Here is a 22,202-nt window from a genome sequence, read left to right on the forward strand (position 1 = left end):
GGAAATGAGACACTTAAAGTAGTTAAGGAGTTTTGCTATTTGGGGAGCAAAATAACTGATGATGGTCGAAGTAGAGAGGATATAAAATGTAGACTGGCAATGCCAAGAAAATCGTTTCTGAAGAAGAGTATAGATTTAAGTGTCAGGAAGTCGTTTCTGAAAGTATTTGTGTGGAGTGTAGCCATGTATGAAAGTGAAACATGGACGATAAATAATTTGGACAAGAAGGGAATAGAAGTTTTCGAAATTTGGTGCTACAGAAGAATGATGAAGATTAGATGGGTAGATCACATAATTAATGAGGAGGTATTGAATAGAATTGGGGAGGAGTTTGTGGCACAACTTGACAAGAAGAAGGGACTGGTTGGTAGGACATGTTCTGAGGCATAAAGAGATCACAAATTTAGCATTGGAGGGCAGTGTGGAGGGTAAAAATCGTAGAGGGAGACCAAGAGATGAATACACTAAGCAGATTCAGAAGGATGTAGGTTGCAGTAAGTACTGGGAGATGAAGAAGCTTGCACAGGATAGAGTAGCATGGAGAGCTGCATCAAACCAGTCTCCGGACTGAAGACCAACACCACAACAACAACAACAGTATGTAATAATATGTAAAGGATTTCTAACTTTTCCACTCCACATCACATGACAGTTCACTTTCTCTTTCCATATCTGTAAGTTTTTAGTTGTAGTACATTCATTAATACAAATATTTTTTTTGTTTTAGGATAACCTAATTTGTAAGCATCTGAATGAGGCTTTGATATTACTTCAAATGTTCATAGTGAATTAAATAGTGAGCAGACAGAACGGCGGCGTTCCTGCCTCAAAGCTACTCATTCTTCTTCTACTGTATTTCATTCCCCCATTCGTGTCAGTTGTTCCCTTATGTTCTCCCTGAAACTCTGTACAACCTCTGGTTTAGTCAGTTTATCCAGGTCACATCTCCTTAAATTCCCATCTTTTTGCAGTTTCTTCAGTTTTAATCTACAGTTCATAACCAATAGATTGTGGGCAGAGACCACATCTGACCCTGGAAATGTCTTACAATTTAAAACCTGGTTCCTAAATCTCTGTCTTACCATTACATAATCTGTCTGATACCTTTTAGTATCTCCAGGGTTTTTTCATGTATACAACCTTCTTTCATAATTCTTAAACCAAGTGTTAGCTACGATTAAGTTGTGCTCTGTCCAAAATTCTACCAGGCGGCTTCCTCTCTCATTTCTCTCCCCCCAATCCATATTCACCTACTAAGTTTCCTTCTCTCCCTTTTCCTACAACCGAATTCCAGTCACCCATCAATATTAAATTTTCGTCACCCCTCACTATCTGAATAATTTCTTTTATTTCATCATACATTTCTTCAATTTCTTCGTCATCTGCAGAGCTAGTCGGCATATAAACTGGTATTACTGTAGTAGGTGTGGGCTTCGTATCTATCTTGGCCACAATAATGCGTTCACTATGCTGTTTGTAGTAGCTTACCCGCATTCCTATTTTCCTATTCATTATTAAACCTACTCCTGCATTACCCCTATTTGATTTTGTGTTTATAACCCTGTAGTCACCTGACCAGAAGTCTTGTTCCTCCTTCCACCGAACTTCACTAAATCCCACTATATCTAACTTTAACCTATCCATTTCCCTTTTTAAATTTTCTAACCAGCTGCCCGATCGAGTGATCTGACATTCCACGCTCCGATACGTAGAACGCCAGTTTTCTTTCTCCTGATAATGACATCCTCTTGAGTAGTCCCCGCCAGGAGATCGGAATGGGGGACTATTTTACCTCCGGAATATTTTACCCAAGAGGACGCCATCATCATTTAATCATACAGTAAAGCTGCATGCTCTCGGGAAAAATTACGGCCGTAGTTTCCCCTTGCTTTCAGCCGTTCGCAGTACCAGCACAGCAAGGCCGTTTTGTTTATTGTTACAAGGCCAGGTCAGTCAATCATCCAGACTGTTGCTCTTGCAACTACTGAAAAGGCTGCTGCCCCTCTTCAGGAACCACACGTTTGTCTGGCCTCTCAACAGATACCCCTTCGTTGTTGTTGCACCTACGGTACGGCTATCTGTATCGCTGAGGCACACAAGCGTCCCCACCAACGGCAAGGTCCATGGTTCATGGGGGGAGGTATTACATACTACAAACTTATAAATCCTTTACATGCTATTTTCTGAAAACATAAAATGTGATGTATAATTTTATTTTGCAACAGTACCAATGTTTCCTTAGGGAAACTTGTTTTCTTTACACATTAAGAGTATGGCCACTTGCTTCTGTAATTTAGTCTTCTGAAGTAGAGTTATCTCTGACTGTTCCTTTACTCTGTTCTTGCTGCTGTCATCTGTCTAGTGGATGTCAGTTTTCATTTACCTGATAATGTGGAATTATGGTCATGAAGAAAGTTACATATAAAAGTTACTCAGTAACAAAAGATGAAATGTTAGTCTTACAAACAATCTCTGTGCGCCAAACTTTATTTGCTTTCTCTATTAATTTCATCTTATTTATAGTTTATTTGCCAACTAGACAGCAATATACTAAAAATTATCACAGGTAATATTACATATGTGAGACACATTTTGCTTGGTATTGGAAGAGGTTTTCAAGGAGTGGATTTTAAAAACTGTCCTGAGTCGTTTTGAAGTGAACACTTGATTATGCAGACAGAATTTTATGTTTGAAATTGGTAGTTTTACCAGCAATCTTAAAAAAGAAACCACACGTGTGAATTACTATTGATACTGGAATATATTTCTTCAGGTTGTTAAAGATAATACACTCTTACTTAACTTGAAACTACCTTATACATAAATGTTGTCTTTACACACTGTTTCACATGATTTCTTTTCTTCTGTTAAAGGAAAACGGAAGTTAATGATACACATCCAGTGCAGTCAATACTATTTTACACTATTGTTCTTGCCATTAAGCTGCTGAGTGACTGGTAGTAGACTATTCAGAAGAAGTCACTGGATTTCATTAATACAGTGTCTCAAACATGTTCATATGGAAGAGTTCTTCGTTGTTTATGCTGCACAAACTACACAAACGTAATATTAACTCAGCTGAAAGTATACAGCCCATAAGAATATTTGTAATATCTTACTGATAAAAAACTAATTGTTTTATGGTACACACACACACACACACACACACAAAGAGAGAGAGAGAGAGAGAGACAAAATCCATGCAGAGATATATTGAATAATATACTAAAAAAATTGTCTGACTGATAGAAGTCACAGTTGTTTGTGAAGCCATTTTGTCAATGTTCTTGTCAGATACATTTATATTGCTTTCTTTTATTTAGAAGCTGTTTACTTTTCTCGTATTGTAAGGTCAATCGTCAAGGTTCAGGATGATGGGGAGTTTGTCTGTGTAGTAGGGTAGTTTACTAAACTTACATTTCACATTCTTCTGTAATAAACGCAGATAGTCTCAGTGGCACACTTGTAAACTTACGCTTGAGTTCATTTTTTTTTAGAGGTGTTCAATTGCAAAACTTATGTGAACAATTTATGGGAGATTACAGGGGCACTGAAATGAAAGTTTACTATTGAGCTGTGTTCTGCACATTTCCAGTATATTAAATAACAAAAATATTTGTATGACAGACACAACGAATGCTACTTACATAGTACATTTAAGGTAATTTGAAAGGAGGATTACTCTGGAAGGGTTATAGTGAAGGGCAGTTGTTGCTTAATGTAGTGTAACGTTGTTGGGTCAAAAATCAGTTATCTAAATAGAATTTGCGTATAATTTGTCATTTGTAGTGACACATCTGACTGGATTAATAATTGTTAATCATATAGTTCGCACAGAAAACATAATGATTCATCATTATACGAAATTCTTTTATTCATCAGTATGAGGAATACTTCCACAAAAGCATGTGCCTGCACAGTATTACTTACCTTAGATAATCACAATTCTATAGAACTAAAAGACTGAAGGACAGAAATTATTAATTGCTATTTTTTTTATTTTGTGAATATACACATTGCCTTGTTGACATGAGAGGGACACTAGACAAAAGCATATGTCTGTACATTGTTTCTTTCATCTGGAAAAATATTGCTAAACATATTGATGTTTCCTGAGTTGTGACTACTGTGGAGAGATAGCAAGTGTAATATCAAAATGACTATACAAACCTGCAGAGAAATTGAAAATACCTTTTATCAGTGAAAACACATGCTTATTAGCTTGCTGCCTCGACACTGTTTTAACATTTGTTCTGTCTTGGAGGTGATATTTGGGAATGTACATGTCACTGACAAAGGGCACTGGAGGAAGCTGCACATCTGTATTGGTAGTATTGACCAAGACCTATCTTGCTGTAAAGCTACAGTCTGTGGAGCAACGTTTGTGTAATGGTAATGATAGTTGGGACTTCAATATAAGCACTATAACTCCATATTTCAGCATCAACCATGTATATACTGTTACCTGTTTTGTTTCTTTGTATACTGTGCTATGTATGTTGCAGTTGTGAATAATGAATAACAGTTGGTTGTTTCTATTTGCAGAAATTACTGAACACAAACTGTGTGCCTGGGAGCACCAGAGAAATATAAAGAGACTAGAAGAAGGAGTTATCAAAAATGGACTGGAATCTTCTCAGGGAGTGAGATATGCATATAAGAACAATATACACACTTTCTGTATAGTTTTGTGTAATTGCTTCATTTATTTCTTTTTCAAATAGTATGGAAATGGACAAGGCTTAAATTAGAATCTTTGCTCTAAGCTTTATTTCCAACTTGTGTTCATAATTTTTGCATATTTGATCTACTACCTTCTCCGTCATATTTTATGTTCGCTAAAGTCAACTTCATGTTGTGCTGATTCGTAATTTTGAGGGAATTTTATGCCATGTTTCTGGCAACTGATCGAAGTTTTGTTTTTTGACAGGGTATTATATCTGATTCTCATCTGCTATACCCGTGGGGGACGGGGGTGTTGAGACGTACCAATATACAATCGTTATGTCAAATATTACATGAAGTGTTGACCTCAAGTGTCAGGCTTATAAAATTTTTAACTACCTTATTTCAATTATGTGGTCATTTAGCATTCAGTTTATTATACTGATTCATTTTCTATCATTCATTTCATTCTGACTTTAGGAAATGCTGGTTCGACTTTTACTAATTGATACTTGAACATAAAACATAAGTAATTCTCATTTTGCAAATGTACGGTAGTTTTTGTAAGGACTGAAATTAGCATTCCATTTGTATTTGTGTAATAAACTCGTGGAAATGTTAGAAACATTTTCCAACTAATAGTCTTCATGATATAAGCAACTTCATGAAAAACCTTTGAAATATCTCATAGCACTACCGGATCTATATGAAGAACTGTGAAGAACTCAGCAAGTTCCCGAAATTTGGGTGGTCCAGGTAACTTGCAAGTTCTTTTACAGCTACTGCAGCATCGAATATCGTCGAGAAATAAAGATATTTGCTACTTAATTGTTACCCCGTGGTATATTTTATGTTAACGTCTCTCCACAAACACCGACACCACGTGTGACTCACGGATATTGCAGTTAGACTTGTAACAATATCGTCTGAAAGGTCCACAATAGCAGAAGAATTTCACGTGTTGACAGGCTTGTTCAGGGACTCCATTTACGTGTGTACTTTACAAACAATTGTGAAGTGCCCTACAGAGAAAACTTTTTACTGTAGCAGACATGAAGTTTTCTGTAAGTACCATTCACGGCTGGACCTGGGCGAGAATGACTGCTTAGGAATCTCTGGACGAAGTGTTAACAATATAATTTTAGGTTCCATGTAAGTGTGCAATAGATATACGAGCCGCTGAAGAGAATTAACAAATACTTCTGTGTAAACCAGTCCTTGACATTTCCGAAATAGTCTTGAGCGAGATGTTAGGCTCTTTCTGACAGTTCAGATATTTCAGAATTTCTGTGACACTCAGTCGCAGCTCCGATCACACATGCCATTTGTCATAGACTCTCGATGCTCCTGTCAGTCCAATCCGATACAGACGACCACACTAAACTGGACTTCCATTAGGGAAGAGTGGCGTGAAAGTGTCCATCCAGCCACCCGTATTATATTTTCCGGATATTTTCCTAAATCGTTTAAGGCTATTACTGGTATGGTTCCCGGTCGTATTCATTCCACCTTCTTTCCCAACCCGAGTTTGTATTCCGTCTCTTTCTTTCATAGAACTCCACACAACAGTGCTGATCCGTCATACGTGTTAAAGAAGTTCCAATAAATTATCTCCTTCGTAGACTAGATGCAACACTCCACCTATAGGTCGTTAATCGCATTGTCAAAAGAAACCATTGCTTCTTCATGTTTAGTGAAGTACACAATTTTATATTTCTATACGTGACGTATTAGTTGCAAATTTTGCATCTTAGTATTGTGAAAGCTGAATGAAAATTACTATAGTTCTTTTCTTATATTGTCTTTTTTTTGCTGATAAAAATGAGTATTGTTTGAAGCAATTGCTAATTCTAGTTACTTATAATTATAATTCATTTGTCATTACACTGTTTGCGAGAGAAATCCATCCTTCTAACTTCGTGTTGATCGTTGTGTGCGGGCTCATTTTGCAGACTATGGCATCAACTTAACATAATTTGCTTGTTCCTTTAAATAAAACTGTTGAAAGTCGTTGGAGAAATGACAAGAAACAACGAGTGAAAAGTATATTCGGACGACATACTAAGTAAATCACGTGCATGCCATTTTTTTAGGACGTTGGAGTAGCTGCTAGCTCTAAACTTAATGAAAACTATTCACTGCTTTAAGATTACAGAAATGAAATGAGTGGAAATACACATATATGAAATACTTTATTTTTGTTATGAAAATATAAATTACAAAATAAATTAACACAAGCCAATAAATATCATTCACACTTGCACTGACATGATCAGAGTCATACACATTTCATATATCACACAAGTTTACATTTCAGATTCATCGAATCTCAATCGGTCTCCAAATACTACGCAAAGAGAGAAATAAATACTCCATCTGTTCAGATAAGTTTTGGAGCTGCTTCCTTAGCATTCATATTTTAAACGGAACACTTCAGTTTTCACGTGTTACCGGTGCACTTTCTTCCATTTTCGGTATTTTTTCAGGTAGTGACTTATTTTTGTACAATTTGACGAAGGGTTATAATTAATTCTAGGGATTAAGCTGCTGCCACATTTTCTGTGAAAATGTAACATCTTCATCAAAATGTCATAGAAAGTAGAAGGACAATATATTTTTCTTCTGCCTGATGCCCATCATAGTTTACTTTGTTTCACTCAGCTAATGGAAAATCAGTTGTGTTTCTTCAGCTTTTGGCTGAGGCCCATAACATTAATGGTCTTTTTGAACCTTAATCACTCAGAGAATTAGTACACCAGTGTAGACCTGCAATATATCTACTTACAAAAGAAGTCGGCATCGTCTACTAAAATTTTGATTGAAACACATGCGCACAAGCAGTCTATCCCTTTCACGGCAGTCGGGCCGCTAGAACAAGACACCGCCTATTGAAATCGAAGGCGAAATTCCAAAACTTCCATGCTAACTTTTCAAGATGTGTTGGTGACACATTGCCTAGAGCGTTAAGCAATCTCTTTTCATCTTATATCCACTACATTTGTGAAGTTCAAGGTCTGACACTGTTGAATCACTCTGCGTACATCCTCTGTGAATTCATAGGCCTGTTTCAATCAAAGGGAATATTTCGTTCTGAAGATTTTCCTAATATTCTTATTTCTGTCTCTGCGTTACAACATTCACGTCTGTTGGAAGACCTTGCGAGCATATGATAGTCATTTAATATTATGAACAAAAGAAATTATCTTCATTGTGAATCTTTATTACTAATGCAAACAAGTATTTATGAAACTGGAACAACTGTAGCTTCAGTTTGCGTTCTTTTTTAATACAAACATCGTTCACGAAGCCTACGTTGTGTCGCAGAAGGACATAAATAATTGTTGATTACCGCAGGATCGTCGCCGTTCATAGTGAATTAAATAGTGAGCAGACAGAACGGCGGCGTTCCTGCCTGTATCACTTAACACGTACCCGACTGACACAGTCGCACTCAAATAAATAGATCACACATTCTGTACACAAAGATTACTTATATTATACGTGGACTATATACAGAGTAATCTCGAAAACAGATTTACACTTTTAATATATCCAGACTGGCAACGTTGTTGAAAAAAGACGTATTCATTCTCAGAAAGACTAAATATGACACACAGTTCAACTAGTAATTTTGGTGGGGAGAAGAGGCACACATGTTACCGCACTTTTCAGTGAAGAGACGATTAAAGACTATTTAGCACACCTTTTACAAACGTCTTATCTTAATGGGCTTTTACTGTCATACTATTCTTAACAAATACCGAAGAAGGACGCTACCTAGTTGCTTTTCCAATAACTCTGCCATTCTGGATGTACACATATGACTATTTTAATCTGTTACTTCATTCTCTGTAATAAATAATAGGGGAAGAGAAAATTCTCATTTTGAAGTGGTACGACACCACTGTTTCTGACTATATCGTTCCAGACCAGCGTTACTAGAATGGCTTCCCATCTCCAGGTTAACATACTGCACTGGCATGACAGGAACACGTAAAACAGACATTAATAGAAAAAATCACTTTAGTAAACACATAGTAGTACTTATCAAAGAAATTTAGAAGGAATTAGATACGGCTAACCTAATAATGTTGTTTAGTGGTACATAAGTGGTCACGTTGTTCTGGTAGACAGCAAGCCAATCGGAACGCTTGTGGAATCCCTGTGAAAACTCTATTGTAACGAAAGGAAACAGACGTCTCGAACTAAATTCTACTTGCACCATTTCCCCTTTAGATACCCTAGTCAAGTCATGAAACAGTTCTGTACACTCTGTGTTACACAATAAAACATTAAGCATGATTGTATTAGGTACTTGTGCAGACACCAAATGCTGTTGTTGTCTTTAGAGTTTGTAAGTTACCCACGATTTCGGAGACAAACTTGACCTTCAGCGACGTAAAAATGAGCGAGGAGTTTACTATCTCACGCACTAAAAAGTGGCATATAGTACAATTACACACACATTAAAATGGTGGATGTACATTGAGTTTTTGACCAGTTTGCTATCGATAGGTGTCACTGCTGCTCTTCTCCAACTAAATGATATTATTACTATAAATTGACTCGTACCTGTCAAAAAAGTGGAAGTCATGTGTCTGGTATTATTAGAAAAGTATGTACGTCGAACGTCAGTCATTGATGACATTGAACTTCCGTGTCACTAGTAAATGAAGCCATCAACGTACAGTGACATCTATGTCTATGGTTTCACTACATTTCCGAAAATTCTGATTACTCAAATAAGTAATCAGAAGTTTCGGCAGTGCATCAAAGCAAACATATTCGGAGGGACTAATCTGAGTCACGAAGCTGAATCTATGTCATCTTTCGAAAATGCTGTTCCCAGTAGTGCAACTTTATGAGTAGGTGCACTGATGCATTGCTATTAGTTTTGACCAACAGTTAAAGTTTTACGCTATTTGTACGAAATATTGCTCCTCGATACTGAAGAGTCGACCAAGCTACAGTGACTTCGCGATAGCAATAGCTGATCATGCGCTCTGCACACTATAGTAAGGGATAGGATGAAAGTAACTTACGAAGAATACTAAACACCAGAACTATTTCCGAGGCAAGTACGTAGGTGCTGCAACAGCAAGCTCCTAGATAAGTCAAGTTCCTAAGAACAGAGAGAATGAAAAGGACAGTCGAGCAGCCGAAAAACCATTTATAGGTTTCAAAATAGGAGCCAACATAAATTTATTTGTGATTAAACTCGCTCTGGAAGAAGATCTGTATGTAATGCACTAAAAAGTACACATAATCAGTTCTTAAGGAACATATACGATCGATCCACATTTTACGTCTACTGTATTTCCTAAATTTGTACACAGTGCTATTTTAGGAGGGCGGATACTGTGACGTTCACGTAATTCGATTCACAGCTGTGATGCGTTAGTCAAAGAATGGAATGCTTGACCTGTTGAAAACATTTCCTAGCAGTTTATTGCATAGAAGAGGTATTCGGACCGATGTTATGGGGAAACTACTTGGCAGCACGATCTTGTTAATGTATCTCCAACTATTGTATGCGCCTAGGGTAAATCCAGCCAGAAAATGTTTTGCGAAGCTGTGATCGTTGTTAGTGTGAGAAACATGAGGTAGCATTTGCAGCAGCCATGACAACAATGTCCAATAGTGTGTCTGCTGCATCGATACTTTAACTGGAGAAGGAATGGCAGAAGAGGCAAAAGTGAAACTCCAGTACCACAGAAAACAGTGAAAGAAAGAAAAGTGAACAGTTACAATAAAAGATCTCTGGAAGTGTGAGCACATCGTAGTGTAGTTGAACCCTTAAGTAGCAAAAGCTCCACACGCGGCTAAGTGCCGCCACGGGAATCGCAGTTTTTTCTAATACCAGCAGACAGTTACAAACGTAAGTAATAAAGTACCAAGATTCTGCACCTACATTCTCTTGTCATTCAATCAACCACAAGATGAGTTGTTCACTTCTCTTGTCATGCTGTAACAGAGCATGCTGACAATGAACGTTTCAAAATGGCCTCAAGAACACTAAAATGTTTTCAACAAGTTTTAATGCCCAGAAACGTATTTTGGAGTATCAGATATAGTTAATTAAGGTGCAGCTACTCAAGGAGGTCTAGGACGGGCAGTAATTATTGTATGGCAAGGTAACTTGGTAGATATGTTAATTCTTTGATATGGAAAAACTTAGTTCCAATTCTGGCCATCATATGAAAATCTGGCACTGTACATCATCTCGTCGACCTCTAAAGTGCTAATACAGAATAAACTGTGTAAGCAGTGGTAATAATAGAGTGAACATTATGGCTTTTCATTTGTTTTACCTTTTGTTCCGAAGTTCTGTTCGTAATCCGTTACATACCGAAACATTTCTATTCGTACAGAATTGGAAGGAAAATCAGCAAAACGATTTTCGGTCACTTAGTGACCATCCTCAATGCTGTAATATACAATTAAAATTGGTAGGGACTGGTATGAAGCTACAACCACAAGCTTAGAGCGATCACATAAACTGAGGCCGCGGAAAAATGGTGCAGACAGCACGACATGGAATCGCCAATTAATTTCTATCCTTGCATTCAGAGTTCCAGATTTGCACCCGGTAGCCAAAATTTGAATTAATTATTTTTTTCAGCGTAAATCGCTTCCGCATTAACGCTTCAGAGTATCTAGCAAGTTTCGCTGCCATACGACAATTACAGCTAACACAGGACCTCTGTGAGTAGCTGCACATTAATTACAACCACACCGTACTTTCCCAGCCCTCGAACATCGAACGGCGGCCGTGGTTTATAGCTGGAATTAAGCAATTTGTAATGCTATACGAGAACTTTTAAAACAAGTGCTGTAAACCGACTTTCTGTCTGTTTCAATAACACTTTTGGTAATTAATATGGTAAATTTGAAGGTCAGTAGCAGTGGTAGACCACGGTCGCGGCACATTTTACGTGTATTGAGAAATAAAAATGTGAAATGGATTAAATGGATACGAATATTAATAATGCAGCAAAGTCACTTACGAAATATTACGTGTTTCTACAGAACGTGAGTCATCCTGCAGAGACCCTTACTGGAGCTTCATGAAGAGGGTAGATGGAACCTGACGATGAACCGTAGTAATATGTCCGAAACATTGCTACACTTTGCGCGCTGCAGTCACACGATCAGAAGGCTTTTATTGGATGTAGCATCGGCCGTAAAAGCCTACTCACATAAAAATGACGTCGCTTATTCGTCGTAGCGGGTAACCGCACAGAATTCCCATCACCGTAAAGGCGTCCTCCCTAGACAGGCAGCAGACGAAGAAGACTACGGAAGAATTTTAAAGAAAGGAGGTAAGACAGATGGACGCCCGAGAAGAAGTGTCTGCAGCTGTGATGCGGTTGAGGAGTAGGCGCGCGCGGCGGCTGAGGTAAGGGCAGAGCGCGCGGACGAGTCCGGCGCGGCGGGCGGGCCTACGAGTAGAAGCAGCTGCGCGCCTTGGGCAGGGGCTGCGGCGGGGGCGGCGGGGGCGGCGGGTGCAGGCGGCGCTGCTTGTGGGCGGCGGCGAGCAGCGGGCGCAGGCGCACGCACAGCAGCGCCGACGCCAGGCACGACGCCAGCAGCACGGCCAGCAGCACCACCAGCGTCGCCGCGAAGCCGGGCGTCGTCATGCAGATGAGGTGGTGCGGCGCCGGCTCGCTGTCCGGGCCCGCCCCCGCCCCCGCCGTCGAGCCCTCGGCCACGGGGATGGCCTGCTGGCGCGCCGCCGCCTCGTCCAGCGGGAACGTCAGGTCGCCGGTCGACACGACGCGGATGACGCGGTTCACGCCCACCGACTTCTCCGGGGGCGGCGTCGAGCCGGAGGCGTCCTGCTGGCGGCGCGCGTCGTGGGGCGGCACCTCCCGCCGCTGCCGGCGCACGCGACGCTCATCCCGGGGACGCGCCGCGCCCGCGGCGTTCAGGTACGCCTCCAGGGGCTGCGGCGGCGGGCCTGCACACAGCGGGAGGGGGAGCGGTCAAATGGGCTCGGAACATACACTCAGTTACACGTCGATGACAGACTTAACGCGTCAGTCAGGGAACTACGAGGCTCACTCCAAAAGAAATGCAAACATTTTTTTTAAAAAATCCATCTTTTATTCTACAAGTTTTAAAAGTTTTACAGTGTGTAGATACATCATTTAGCAACAATACTTTCATTTCTCCACATAATTTCCATCCCTCTCAACTACCTTTATGCCATCTTGGAACCAGCGCCTGTTTACCCGCACGCAAATTCTGGACCAACTCGTTGGAGCCGTTGTTTGTCAGCGTGCACAAGGGAGTCATCATCTTCAAACCTTGTTCCACGAAGAGAGTCTTTCAGTTTCCCAAGGAGATGACAGTCACATGGAGCGAGGTCAGGACTGTAAGGCGGGTGTTTCAGTGTTGTCCATCCGAGTTTTGTGATCGCTTCCATGGTTTTTTGACTGACATGTGGCCGTGCATTGTCATGCAACAGCAAAACATCCCGCTTTTGCTGATGTGGTCGAACACGACTCAGTCGAGCTTGAAGTTCCTTCAGTGTCGTCACATATGCATCAGAATTTATGGTGGTTCCACATGGCATGATGTCCACAAGCAAGAGTCCTTCGTAATCATAAAACATAGTAGCCATAACGTTTCCAGAAGAAGGTGTGGTTTTGAATTTTTTTTTTCTTGGGTGAATTTGCATGATGCCACTCCATAGATTGCCTCTTCGTCTCTGGTGAAAAATGGTGGAGCCATGTTTCTTCACCTGTCACAATTCTTCCGAGAAATTCATCTCCACCATTCTCGTACTGTTCCAAAAGTTCGCTGCATACCGTTTTTCTTGTTTCTTTGTGAGCCACTGTCAACATCCTGGGAACCCATCTGGCGCAAACCTTTTTTAACGCAAACATTTTCAGTATTTTGCAAACACTTCCTTCCCCTATCCCAAAGTAGCGTGACAATTCGTTCACTGTGATGCGTCTGTCAGCAGTCACCAATTCGTTAACTCTCTGCACATTGTCTGGAGTTTGTGCAGTACAAGGCCTGCCGCTGTGAGGACAATCCTCAATATTGCTATGCCGGCTTTCATCACTTGACCTGCTTGCTCACCAACTAACTGTACTGCGATCGACAGCAGCATCTCCATACACCTTTTTCAACCTCTTGTAGATGTTCCCACTCTCTCGTTTTCATAGCACAGGAATTCTATGACAGCACGTTGCTTCTGACGAACGTCAAGTGTAGCGTCCATCTTGAAGACATGCTATGACAGCGCCGCTCACGGGAACAGGTTGAATTAAGTTTGAAAACAAGCGGGAAGGATGTATCTACACACTGTAAAGCTTTCACACATGCAGAATGAAAACTGTATTTTTACAAAAATAGTGTTCATTTCTTTTGGAGTGACCCACGTACCTAAATCCTCCTGTAGCCAGGGACAGAGATACCGACCGAGACGATACAACAGGGCCTCTAAATTAGTTATAATCAAACTTAATTGATAAGGAAAAATAAAAAAATAATTATGTATGCTCTACGTTTGATTGGATCATATATGACGAAAATGTTTGTTTGAGCCATTGATGTACTGTGTTTTTCTCTCGTGAAGATTATTATTATAATCGAAACCAGTACAGAATAAACACACAATTGTACAGTTGATGGTACATACGTGCTTTATTCAAATTATCTGCTACCTTAAACATTAGACTACAAAAAACTTTATTAATTCATCTGTGGAAGAGCAAGAATATAAGGGAACAATCGGCATTAGCTGTGGATGCAGGAGAAAGAGAAATAAAGAAAGCGGATAAGACAGGGATGTGGAACTCTGAAACAGAGATACTGATAAGTGGGACAGAGATGCTTACTCGCTGCTGGAGGGAAGGACTGCTGGGATATACCGAGAGGAAAGATACAGAATATTTGGAGAGGCTTCAGTTGTCTTTTCGACGCGTTATACTATGTCGTCACAGGCAGCTGCTGGAAGTTGTAATGGTATTCCACAACAGCTGCTCTATATAGGTCTTTTTTATTTATTGCTACCGGTTTCTAGCATTACTCATTTTCAAGCGTTCCCTGTAAAATCGTAAACACTATCTGCAAAATAGCAAATGGTCGAAACTGCTAGCAGCTGTGTTGGAATATAACTGCAATGCATTTTGTATTTTATACGATTTGTAACTGCCGAACAGCGTGCACGAGATATGTTCAGATTATTGGGCAGTTTTTTCTGCCGATGTGTGACTGCAGTGGAGAAGAAGATGCCGAGATATAAGACTCGAGTGCAGTCCTCAAAGACAGAAATGACTTAGATTTCAAAACGTGCACTGAAAGGCACTGACGGGTGAATGAGTTGTTAGAATGGTGGACGCAATGCTTACATTGGTCTGTGGACTACTGGTCAAATATTTCATGGAGAGCCGTGTCACGGTACGTACTGTGTCAGATAGATCTGCCCAGACCTAGTGGACGCCTAATAAATGGCATTTATGTGCTGGATCTGTTCCGACAATTACATTCAGTGGAAGTCGAATGATCCGGACTGCAGTCATTAACTCTGCAATATGACAAAATGAGCGCAACTGTTTAATGAAAAAAAAAATTATTACACAGTAGCACGCTACTCAATATGTCACTCCAGTTTTGAAGCGTATTTTTCGGTATCAACATGATAATTTTGTCCATAGTGCAAGGATTGTGTTGTTGTCAAGGAATATTATTTGCATGTGCCAGAGATTTCACCTCAAAACGATCGATTTGAACCGGTTTTTGAACAAAGTAGAGCATCGGTTAGTGACATATGAGTTACCTCAAAAAAAAAAAAAAATACAGTGGCAACTCCTGTTGCTTTAGGGAGAATGGGATCCATCTCCGATTCGACTGTATCAGAATTTAGCAAACAGTATCCCCTGAAACTAACCTCATGATAATAATGAAAGTTCATGGCTGGCATTTCTGGAACGAACAGCAGTCGGCATCTGAAGATGTTTGGACATTGAAGGCTGAGGGACGTTTGGGAGAATGCGTTAGAGAACCATTCAGAAGACATACTCGGGAGTCTCTTGTGTAAAGAACTCACTCATCAACCAGCAACGAAATAATAACTGCCCACCACAAAGTAGCTGGAAGTGTGGGTAGGAGAGGCTGACTTACCGTAGATGGTGTCGGCCCCGTAGAGCGCCAGCGGCGGCGCCTCGGAACACTGGTCAGGGCACTGGTTGCGGCAGATCTGGATGGTGCACTGGAAATGCACCTCCATCGAGTCGGGGAACTTGAAGGCTTGGAAGTGCGCGTACGAGAGGACGGAGGCGCTGGCGCCGAAGTTCTTGATCTTGGTGAAGCGCGACATGAGTTTGGGCCTGGTGACGCAGCCCTTCTGGTCCACCAGTTGGATGGGCGCGCGCTTCCCGTCGTGCGCCATGCAGTTCCTCACCAGCATGTCGAACTTCGAGTCGTCGTCCTTGATGGCCAGCACCATCGTCATCGTCTGGCCGATCTTCACCAGCCCAGACACCTCGGAAGCCCAAGGTCCTTTGCCCACCTGGAGACAGACGTATCATGAACTTCCTACAGAGAGCTGTGCTTCGTACCTCGTCTATGTACTTTGCTACTTTTTTTATAAAGACGTCAAAGTTACAGTATTTTTGGATTTTCAAGTACAGGTTACAATATATTAAGGAGACAAATTTAATACTCAAGTTTTTTTTTGTTATTTCAATTGTATATTTATAAAATGTATTGCAACGCCTCTACAGTTCCGTCTAGTACACTGGAACTTAGCCCAAGATGTCTTAACACACGTCCTATCATCCTGCAACATCTTCTTGTCAGTATTATCAGGTCTCCAATCTTCGTCGATTCTGGGGAGAATCTCCCCGTTCCTTACCTTATCGGCCCAACTAAATCCAACATCTCTGTGGCACCACATCCCAAAAGCACCGATTACCTTCCTTTCTATTTATAGATGTCTGTCCTATTGCGTGGACGAGGGACTTCGGCTGATGATACATGTGAAAAAAGTACCACCACATATGTATCTTGAGAACGATTTTATGACTTACACGACTAGTTTCGGCAGCACATTACCGCCATCCTCAGGCCCCATCACTGCCAAAAGAGTAATAGATTTCCTTGGCGCATTTACTGTGGAGTCCTTGTTACTTGCACGCGTGGTCTAGCTTTCCTCAGGAGTCTGTACTGGACACCATGATGTCTCCAATGCCACACGGTGTCGAGACTCCTGAGGAAAGCTAGACAACGTGTACAAGTAACAAGGACTCCACAATCTATGCGCCAGGGAAGTTTCATACTGCCTTGGTAGAGGTGGGGGCCTGAGGATAGCGGTAATGTGCCGCTGAAACTAGTCGTGTGTGACAATAAAGTCATTCTCAAGACACAGTTGTGGTCGTACTTTTTCTTACATACCTTCTTTTCTGTTTTTCTCATCGCCCAAGATTCACTTCCATAATACAACACCATGCTCCAAATGTACATTTTCATGAATGTCTACCTCAAACAGGCTCGATGTTTGATACTAGTAGACTTCTTTGGCCAGAAATGCCCTCTTTAGTTTACTTTGTATGGTCTCCTTGCTTCGTTCTTCATGTGTTTTTTGTTTCCAAGGTAGTGGAATTCCTTTACTTAATGGCCAGTAATTTTGATGTTAAATTTGCAGCTAACCTCATTCCTGCTACTCCATATTACTTCCGTCCTTCTTCCCTTTACTCTCAGTTCATATTCTGCACTCGTTAGACTATTCATTCCATTCAACAGGTCCTATAATACCTAATCACTTACACTGGGGATGGCAAATGTTACCATTGACATAGTTTCGCCCTAAATTTTAAACCCACACTTGAAACCTCCTATCATTTCCGTCACTGCTTCTTCGATGTACAGATGGAACATTAGGGGCAAAGACTTACATCCTTGTCTTACCTCTTTTCAACCCGTGCACTTTGTTATTTGGTTTCTGCATTTATTGTTCCCACTTGTTTCATGTACACTTTATACATTTCCCATCTTTTCCTACAGCTTGTTCTTGTTTTTCTCGTATTTCCAACATCTTGCACCGATGACCAATATCGAACGCTTTCTCTAGATTGACAAATCCAATGAAATCTTGTTTCCATGCAACATCAGAACTGTCACTCCAGTGCTTTTACAGTTCCGAAAGCTAAACTGGTCGTAATCTAACAGACTCTCGATTTTATTTTCCATTCTCTGTATATTATTCTTGTCACCAACTTGAATGCATGAGACGTTAAGATGAGTGTGAGCTCATTCTTAACTTGTCTGTTCTTGCAATCTTCTGGATTGCGTAGACGATATTTTTCTGAATGTTTATTGTACGTATCTAGCCTATATAGTCTACATTTCAAGTCGAGTAGTTGCTTGGTTGTCACTTGCCCCAGTGACTGCAGAAATTCAATTATCGTTCCGTCTGGTCTATTTGAATACTAGTCTTCCAAGTTGTTAAACTTGGACGTTAGTAATGGATTTCCCCTATGTCTTCAAAAATGACTTCCATTTCCTTTTCTACCGTGCCTGCAGACAGTCCCTACCCCTCGCAGAGCACTCACTGCATACTTTCCACAAATTTGCTGTGTCCTCTACATTTAAACAGCGAAATTTCCATTACAGTGTAATTTGAACACCCTTGCTTTTAATTTCAGAGTAGATATTTTTGACTTATCTGTTTTCTAATTGTATTATTATTTCTTTTCTTTCTCAGACGTTATGTCTGGTTAAGAATGGAAAGTGACGCGGATCTTGATCAAGCGTGACTTCCTTTTAACTGTACGGTATATGTTACATTGCATTTAGGAACTTTCGGGTAACTGAACAAGTATAATCATTATTAATATTATTATTATTATTATTATTATTAACAGCGTGTGGGTCAGTGGCTTGTTGCAGGTCTTTCAATTGGGCACCACGTCGGCAACTTGCGTGTTGTTAACCTGCCTCATTTATCCAAAAGGGGGAAGAGGACCTACAGTTCAACGTGGAAACCGATCCGCTGTCGTTTCTGGCGACTCTTCACGTCACTGAGAGGTGAAGTTTAGATGAAAGGCAGGCAGAGTTTCTTTGATCCGGCCGGGATCCGATCCCGCGACCTCTCAGCTTAGATGCATGCACTTTAATCGTAGACCACCAGGTCCGAGGTCTACTCGTGTATGCTGAATCTGCTCTTCCGACAGCTTTTCTTTTCAGACTTCTTCACATTTATCCTGCAGCCATTTCGCCTTGGCTTTCGAGCACTTTGTATGAGCATATCGTCATTAAAGTCTCATTCTTGCGCTGTTAAGTTATTTTTACTTATTTAAAATTACATGATGTGAGTTTTATAATGATAATGGAGAGAATGAGCAAGAATAACGAAGTAACATCATAAAATAGAAATTTTGTTTAAGTACTTCATGTATTGTGAATATTAGGACAGGTAGAAAACAATATTTGCTATTTTCTTTTAAATCTACTTCGGCCTCTCAGTGTATATCGTGAAAAACAGTCGTTCTTCAATACTCCCTTGGCCGTTATACGTCCGAAGCCTGAATGTGCTTCTACATATGGCGATTCCTACCCGCTATGGACACTGTGATCAGTTGCAAGGTTGCTAGGAAGTCATCGATCCAATCTTGAAGGTTATCCGAGAATTTCGTTCACGAGGTGTTAGATTTCAGCTGTAACTGTAACTATACCGAAAGTCAATGAACACATCATGAACATGCATGCCGATATCCATCCCATGGACAGCCTAAGTAATCTGAGTTTCACAAGATCTCTGTTTAGAAAATTCCATGTTAATTCCTACATAATTGATTCTCGATCTGCAATATGCAAAAGATGGACGTCAAGCACGCAGCCCTTAAGCTAGCGCATCTCCCCGATGGCCCTTCTTGGAAGTTGTGATGATTTGCAACTGTTCTCAATTGCTTGGAACGCTTTCTTATTTCAGAGAACTACAGTGACTTTCTTGAAACTTTCTGGCAGATTAAAACTGTGTGACGGACCGAGACTCGAACCCTGGACCTTTGCCTTTAGCGAGCAAATGCTTTGCCATCTGAGCTACCCAAGCACGACTCACGCTCCGTCCTCACAGCTTTACTTCCTCCAGTACCACGTTTCCTACTTTCCAAACTTCATGGAAGCTCTCCTGCGAACCTTGCAGTACTTCTGGAAGATAGGACATCTGCAAGGTTCTTAGGAGAGCGTCTGTGAAGTTTGGAAAGTAGGAGACGAGGTACTGGCGGAACTAAAGCTGTGAGGACGGGGCGTGAGTCGTGCTTGGGTAGCTCAGTTGGTAGAGCACTTGCCCGCGAAAGGCAAAGGTCCCGAGTTCGAGTCTCGGTCGGGCACACAGTTTTAATCTGCCAGGAAGTTTCATATCAGCGCACACTCCTCTGCAGAGTGAAAATCTCATTCTAGTGACTTTCTTATCGGAAAGGGGCACCAAGAGAGATGGCGCAACGGTTAGCACACTAGACTCGCATCCGGGAGGACGACGGTTCAAACCCGATGCAGGCATCTAAATTTAGGATTTCCGTGATTACCCTAAATCGCTCCTGGGAAATACCGGGATGGTTTCTTTGAAAGGATTCGGCCGATTTCCTTCCCCATGCTTGACACACTTCGACCTTGTGCTCTGTCTTTAATGACCTCGATGTAGACTGGACGTTAAACCCAATCATCCTTCCTTCTAAGCAGGGCAGTAGGCTCTTTCGCATGATTTGCAAATAGCTTAGTGTCATATCATGACTTATTTTGGCGAATGTTATTGTTTTATCGTTACTTGGTGGTTTCCGAAGGTGTCAGATTGAGTAGTTTTCTTCAGGGTGTTTGGGTTTCGGCTGAAATGGCATTTACACGTACTTTTTTTAAATAAAAGTTTTATAAATAATGACAGAATCGTAGGATGTTTGATTCTGCTACAGTTCTCAGTATGACGTCATAGAAATTATATACGTCCCTATAAATTCTCGAGTGTCTCTGTTTAGTTACTGTTTTGATTTGGGTTTCGTACCCTTCCGTTAGACTCAGCCTCGTGGTGCCAATGGAGGAACTACTTGACCGAGCACCAGCTGCTCCACGCTACAACTGCCGGGAGAGCGGTGCGCTGACCCAACGCCCTTTCTACCGTCACTGGCGCCATTGGCAGAGGACGACACAATGGTCGGTCGATACCGACAGGCCCGCCAGGACCTGTGTACTGAGTTTGCGTTTACTCTTTCGTTAGCACACGGTTTAAAACATACTTCGCTCCTTGAAGCAAACCCTGTGCGGTTTATTTACGTTTTCGTAGCAGCAGCACTCATCTCTAATATACTACTTGCCATTAAAATTGCTACACCACGAAGATGACGGGCTACAGACGCGAAATTTAACAGACAGGAAGAAGATGTTGTGATATGCAAATGATAAGCTTATCAGAGCATTCACACAATGTTGGCGCCGGTGGTGAGACCTACAACGTGCTGACATGAGGAAAGTTTCCAACCGATTTCTCATACACAAACCGCAGTTGACCGGCGTTGCCTGATGAAACGTTGTTGTGGTGCCTCGAGTAAGAAGCAGAAATGCGTATCATCACGTTTCCGACTTTGATAAAGGTCGGATTGTAGCCTATCGCGGTTGCGGTTTATCGTATCGCAACATTGCTGCTCGCGTTGGTCATTATCCAATAACTGTTTGCAGAATATGGAATCGGTGGGTTCAGGAGAGTAATACGGAACGCCGTGCTGGATCCCAACGGCCTCGTATCACTAGCAGTCGAGATGACAGGCATCTTATCCGCATGGCTGTAACGAATAGTGCAGCCACGTCTCGAAACCTGAGTCAACAGATGGGGACGTCTGCAAGACAGCAACCATCTGCACGAACAGTTCGACAACGTTTGCAGCAGCATGGACTATACGCTCGGAGACCATGGCTGCGGTTACCGTTGACGCTGCATCACAGACAGGAGCGCCCGCGGTAGTGTACTCAACGACGAACCTGTGTGCACGAATGGCAAAACGTCATTTTTTCGGATGAAACGAGGTCGTGTTTACACCATCATGATGGTCTCATCCGTGTTTGGCGACATCGCGGAGAACGCACATTGGAAGCGTGGCGTATCACCCGGTGTGATGGTATGGGGTGCCACTGGTTACACATCTAGGTCACTTCTTGCTCACATTGACGGCACTTTGGACAGTGGACGTTACATTTCAGATGTGTTACGACCCGTGGCTCTCCCCTTCATTCGATCCCTGCGAAACTCTACATTTCAGCAGGATAATGCACGACCGCATATTGCAGGTCCTGTACGGGCCTTTCTGGATACAGAAAATGTTCGACTGCTGCCCTGGCCAGCACATTCTCCAGATATCTCACCAATTGAAAACGTCTATTCAATGGTGGCCGAGTAACTGGCTCGTCACAATACTCCTGATGAACTGTGGTATCGTGTTGAAGCTGCATGGGCAGTTGTAAGTGGACACGTCATCCATGCTTTGTTTGATTCAATGCCCAAGCGTATCAAGGCCGTTATTACGGCCAGAGGTGGTTGT

The 22,202-nt window shown here is 41.4% G+C and overlaps 1 protein-coding gene across 1 annotated transcript in view; it reads right to left on the reverse strand.

Moving 5' to 3' along the window:
- Positions 1–6,838: 6,838 nt before the first annotated feature.
- Positions 6,839–22,202, reverse strand: part of LOC126266597 (uncharacterized) — a 371,771-nt gene continuing 356,407 nt past the window's right edge. The window contains exons 6-7 of the mRNA XM_049970917.1: positions 15,802–16,189; positions 6,839–12,625 (exon numbers count right to left, since the gene is read on the reverse strand). Of these exons, the coding sequence (XP_049826874.1) occupies positions 12,108–12,625; positions 15,802–16,189 (906 nt within the window). The 3' untranslated portion in view covers positions 6,839–12,107. The remainder of the gene's footprint in view (positions 12,626–15,801; positions 16,190–22,202) is intronic.

Source organism: Schistocerca gregaria, chromosome 1 (assembly GCF_023897955.1).
Source record: "Schistocerca gregaria isolate iqSchGreg1 chromosome 1, iqSchGreg1.2, whole genome shotgun sequence".
Classification (NCBI taxonomy): Eukaryota; Metazoa; Arthropoda; class Insecta; order Orthoptera; family Acrididae; genus Schistocerca; species Schistocerca gregaria.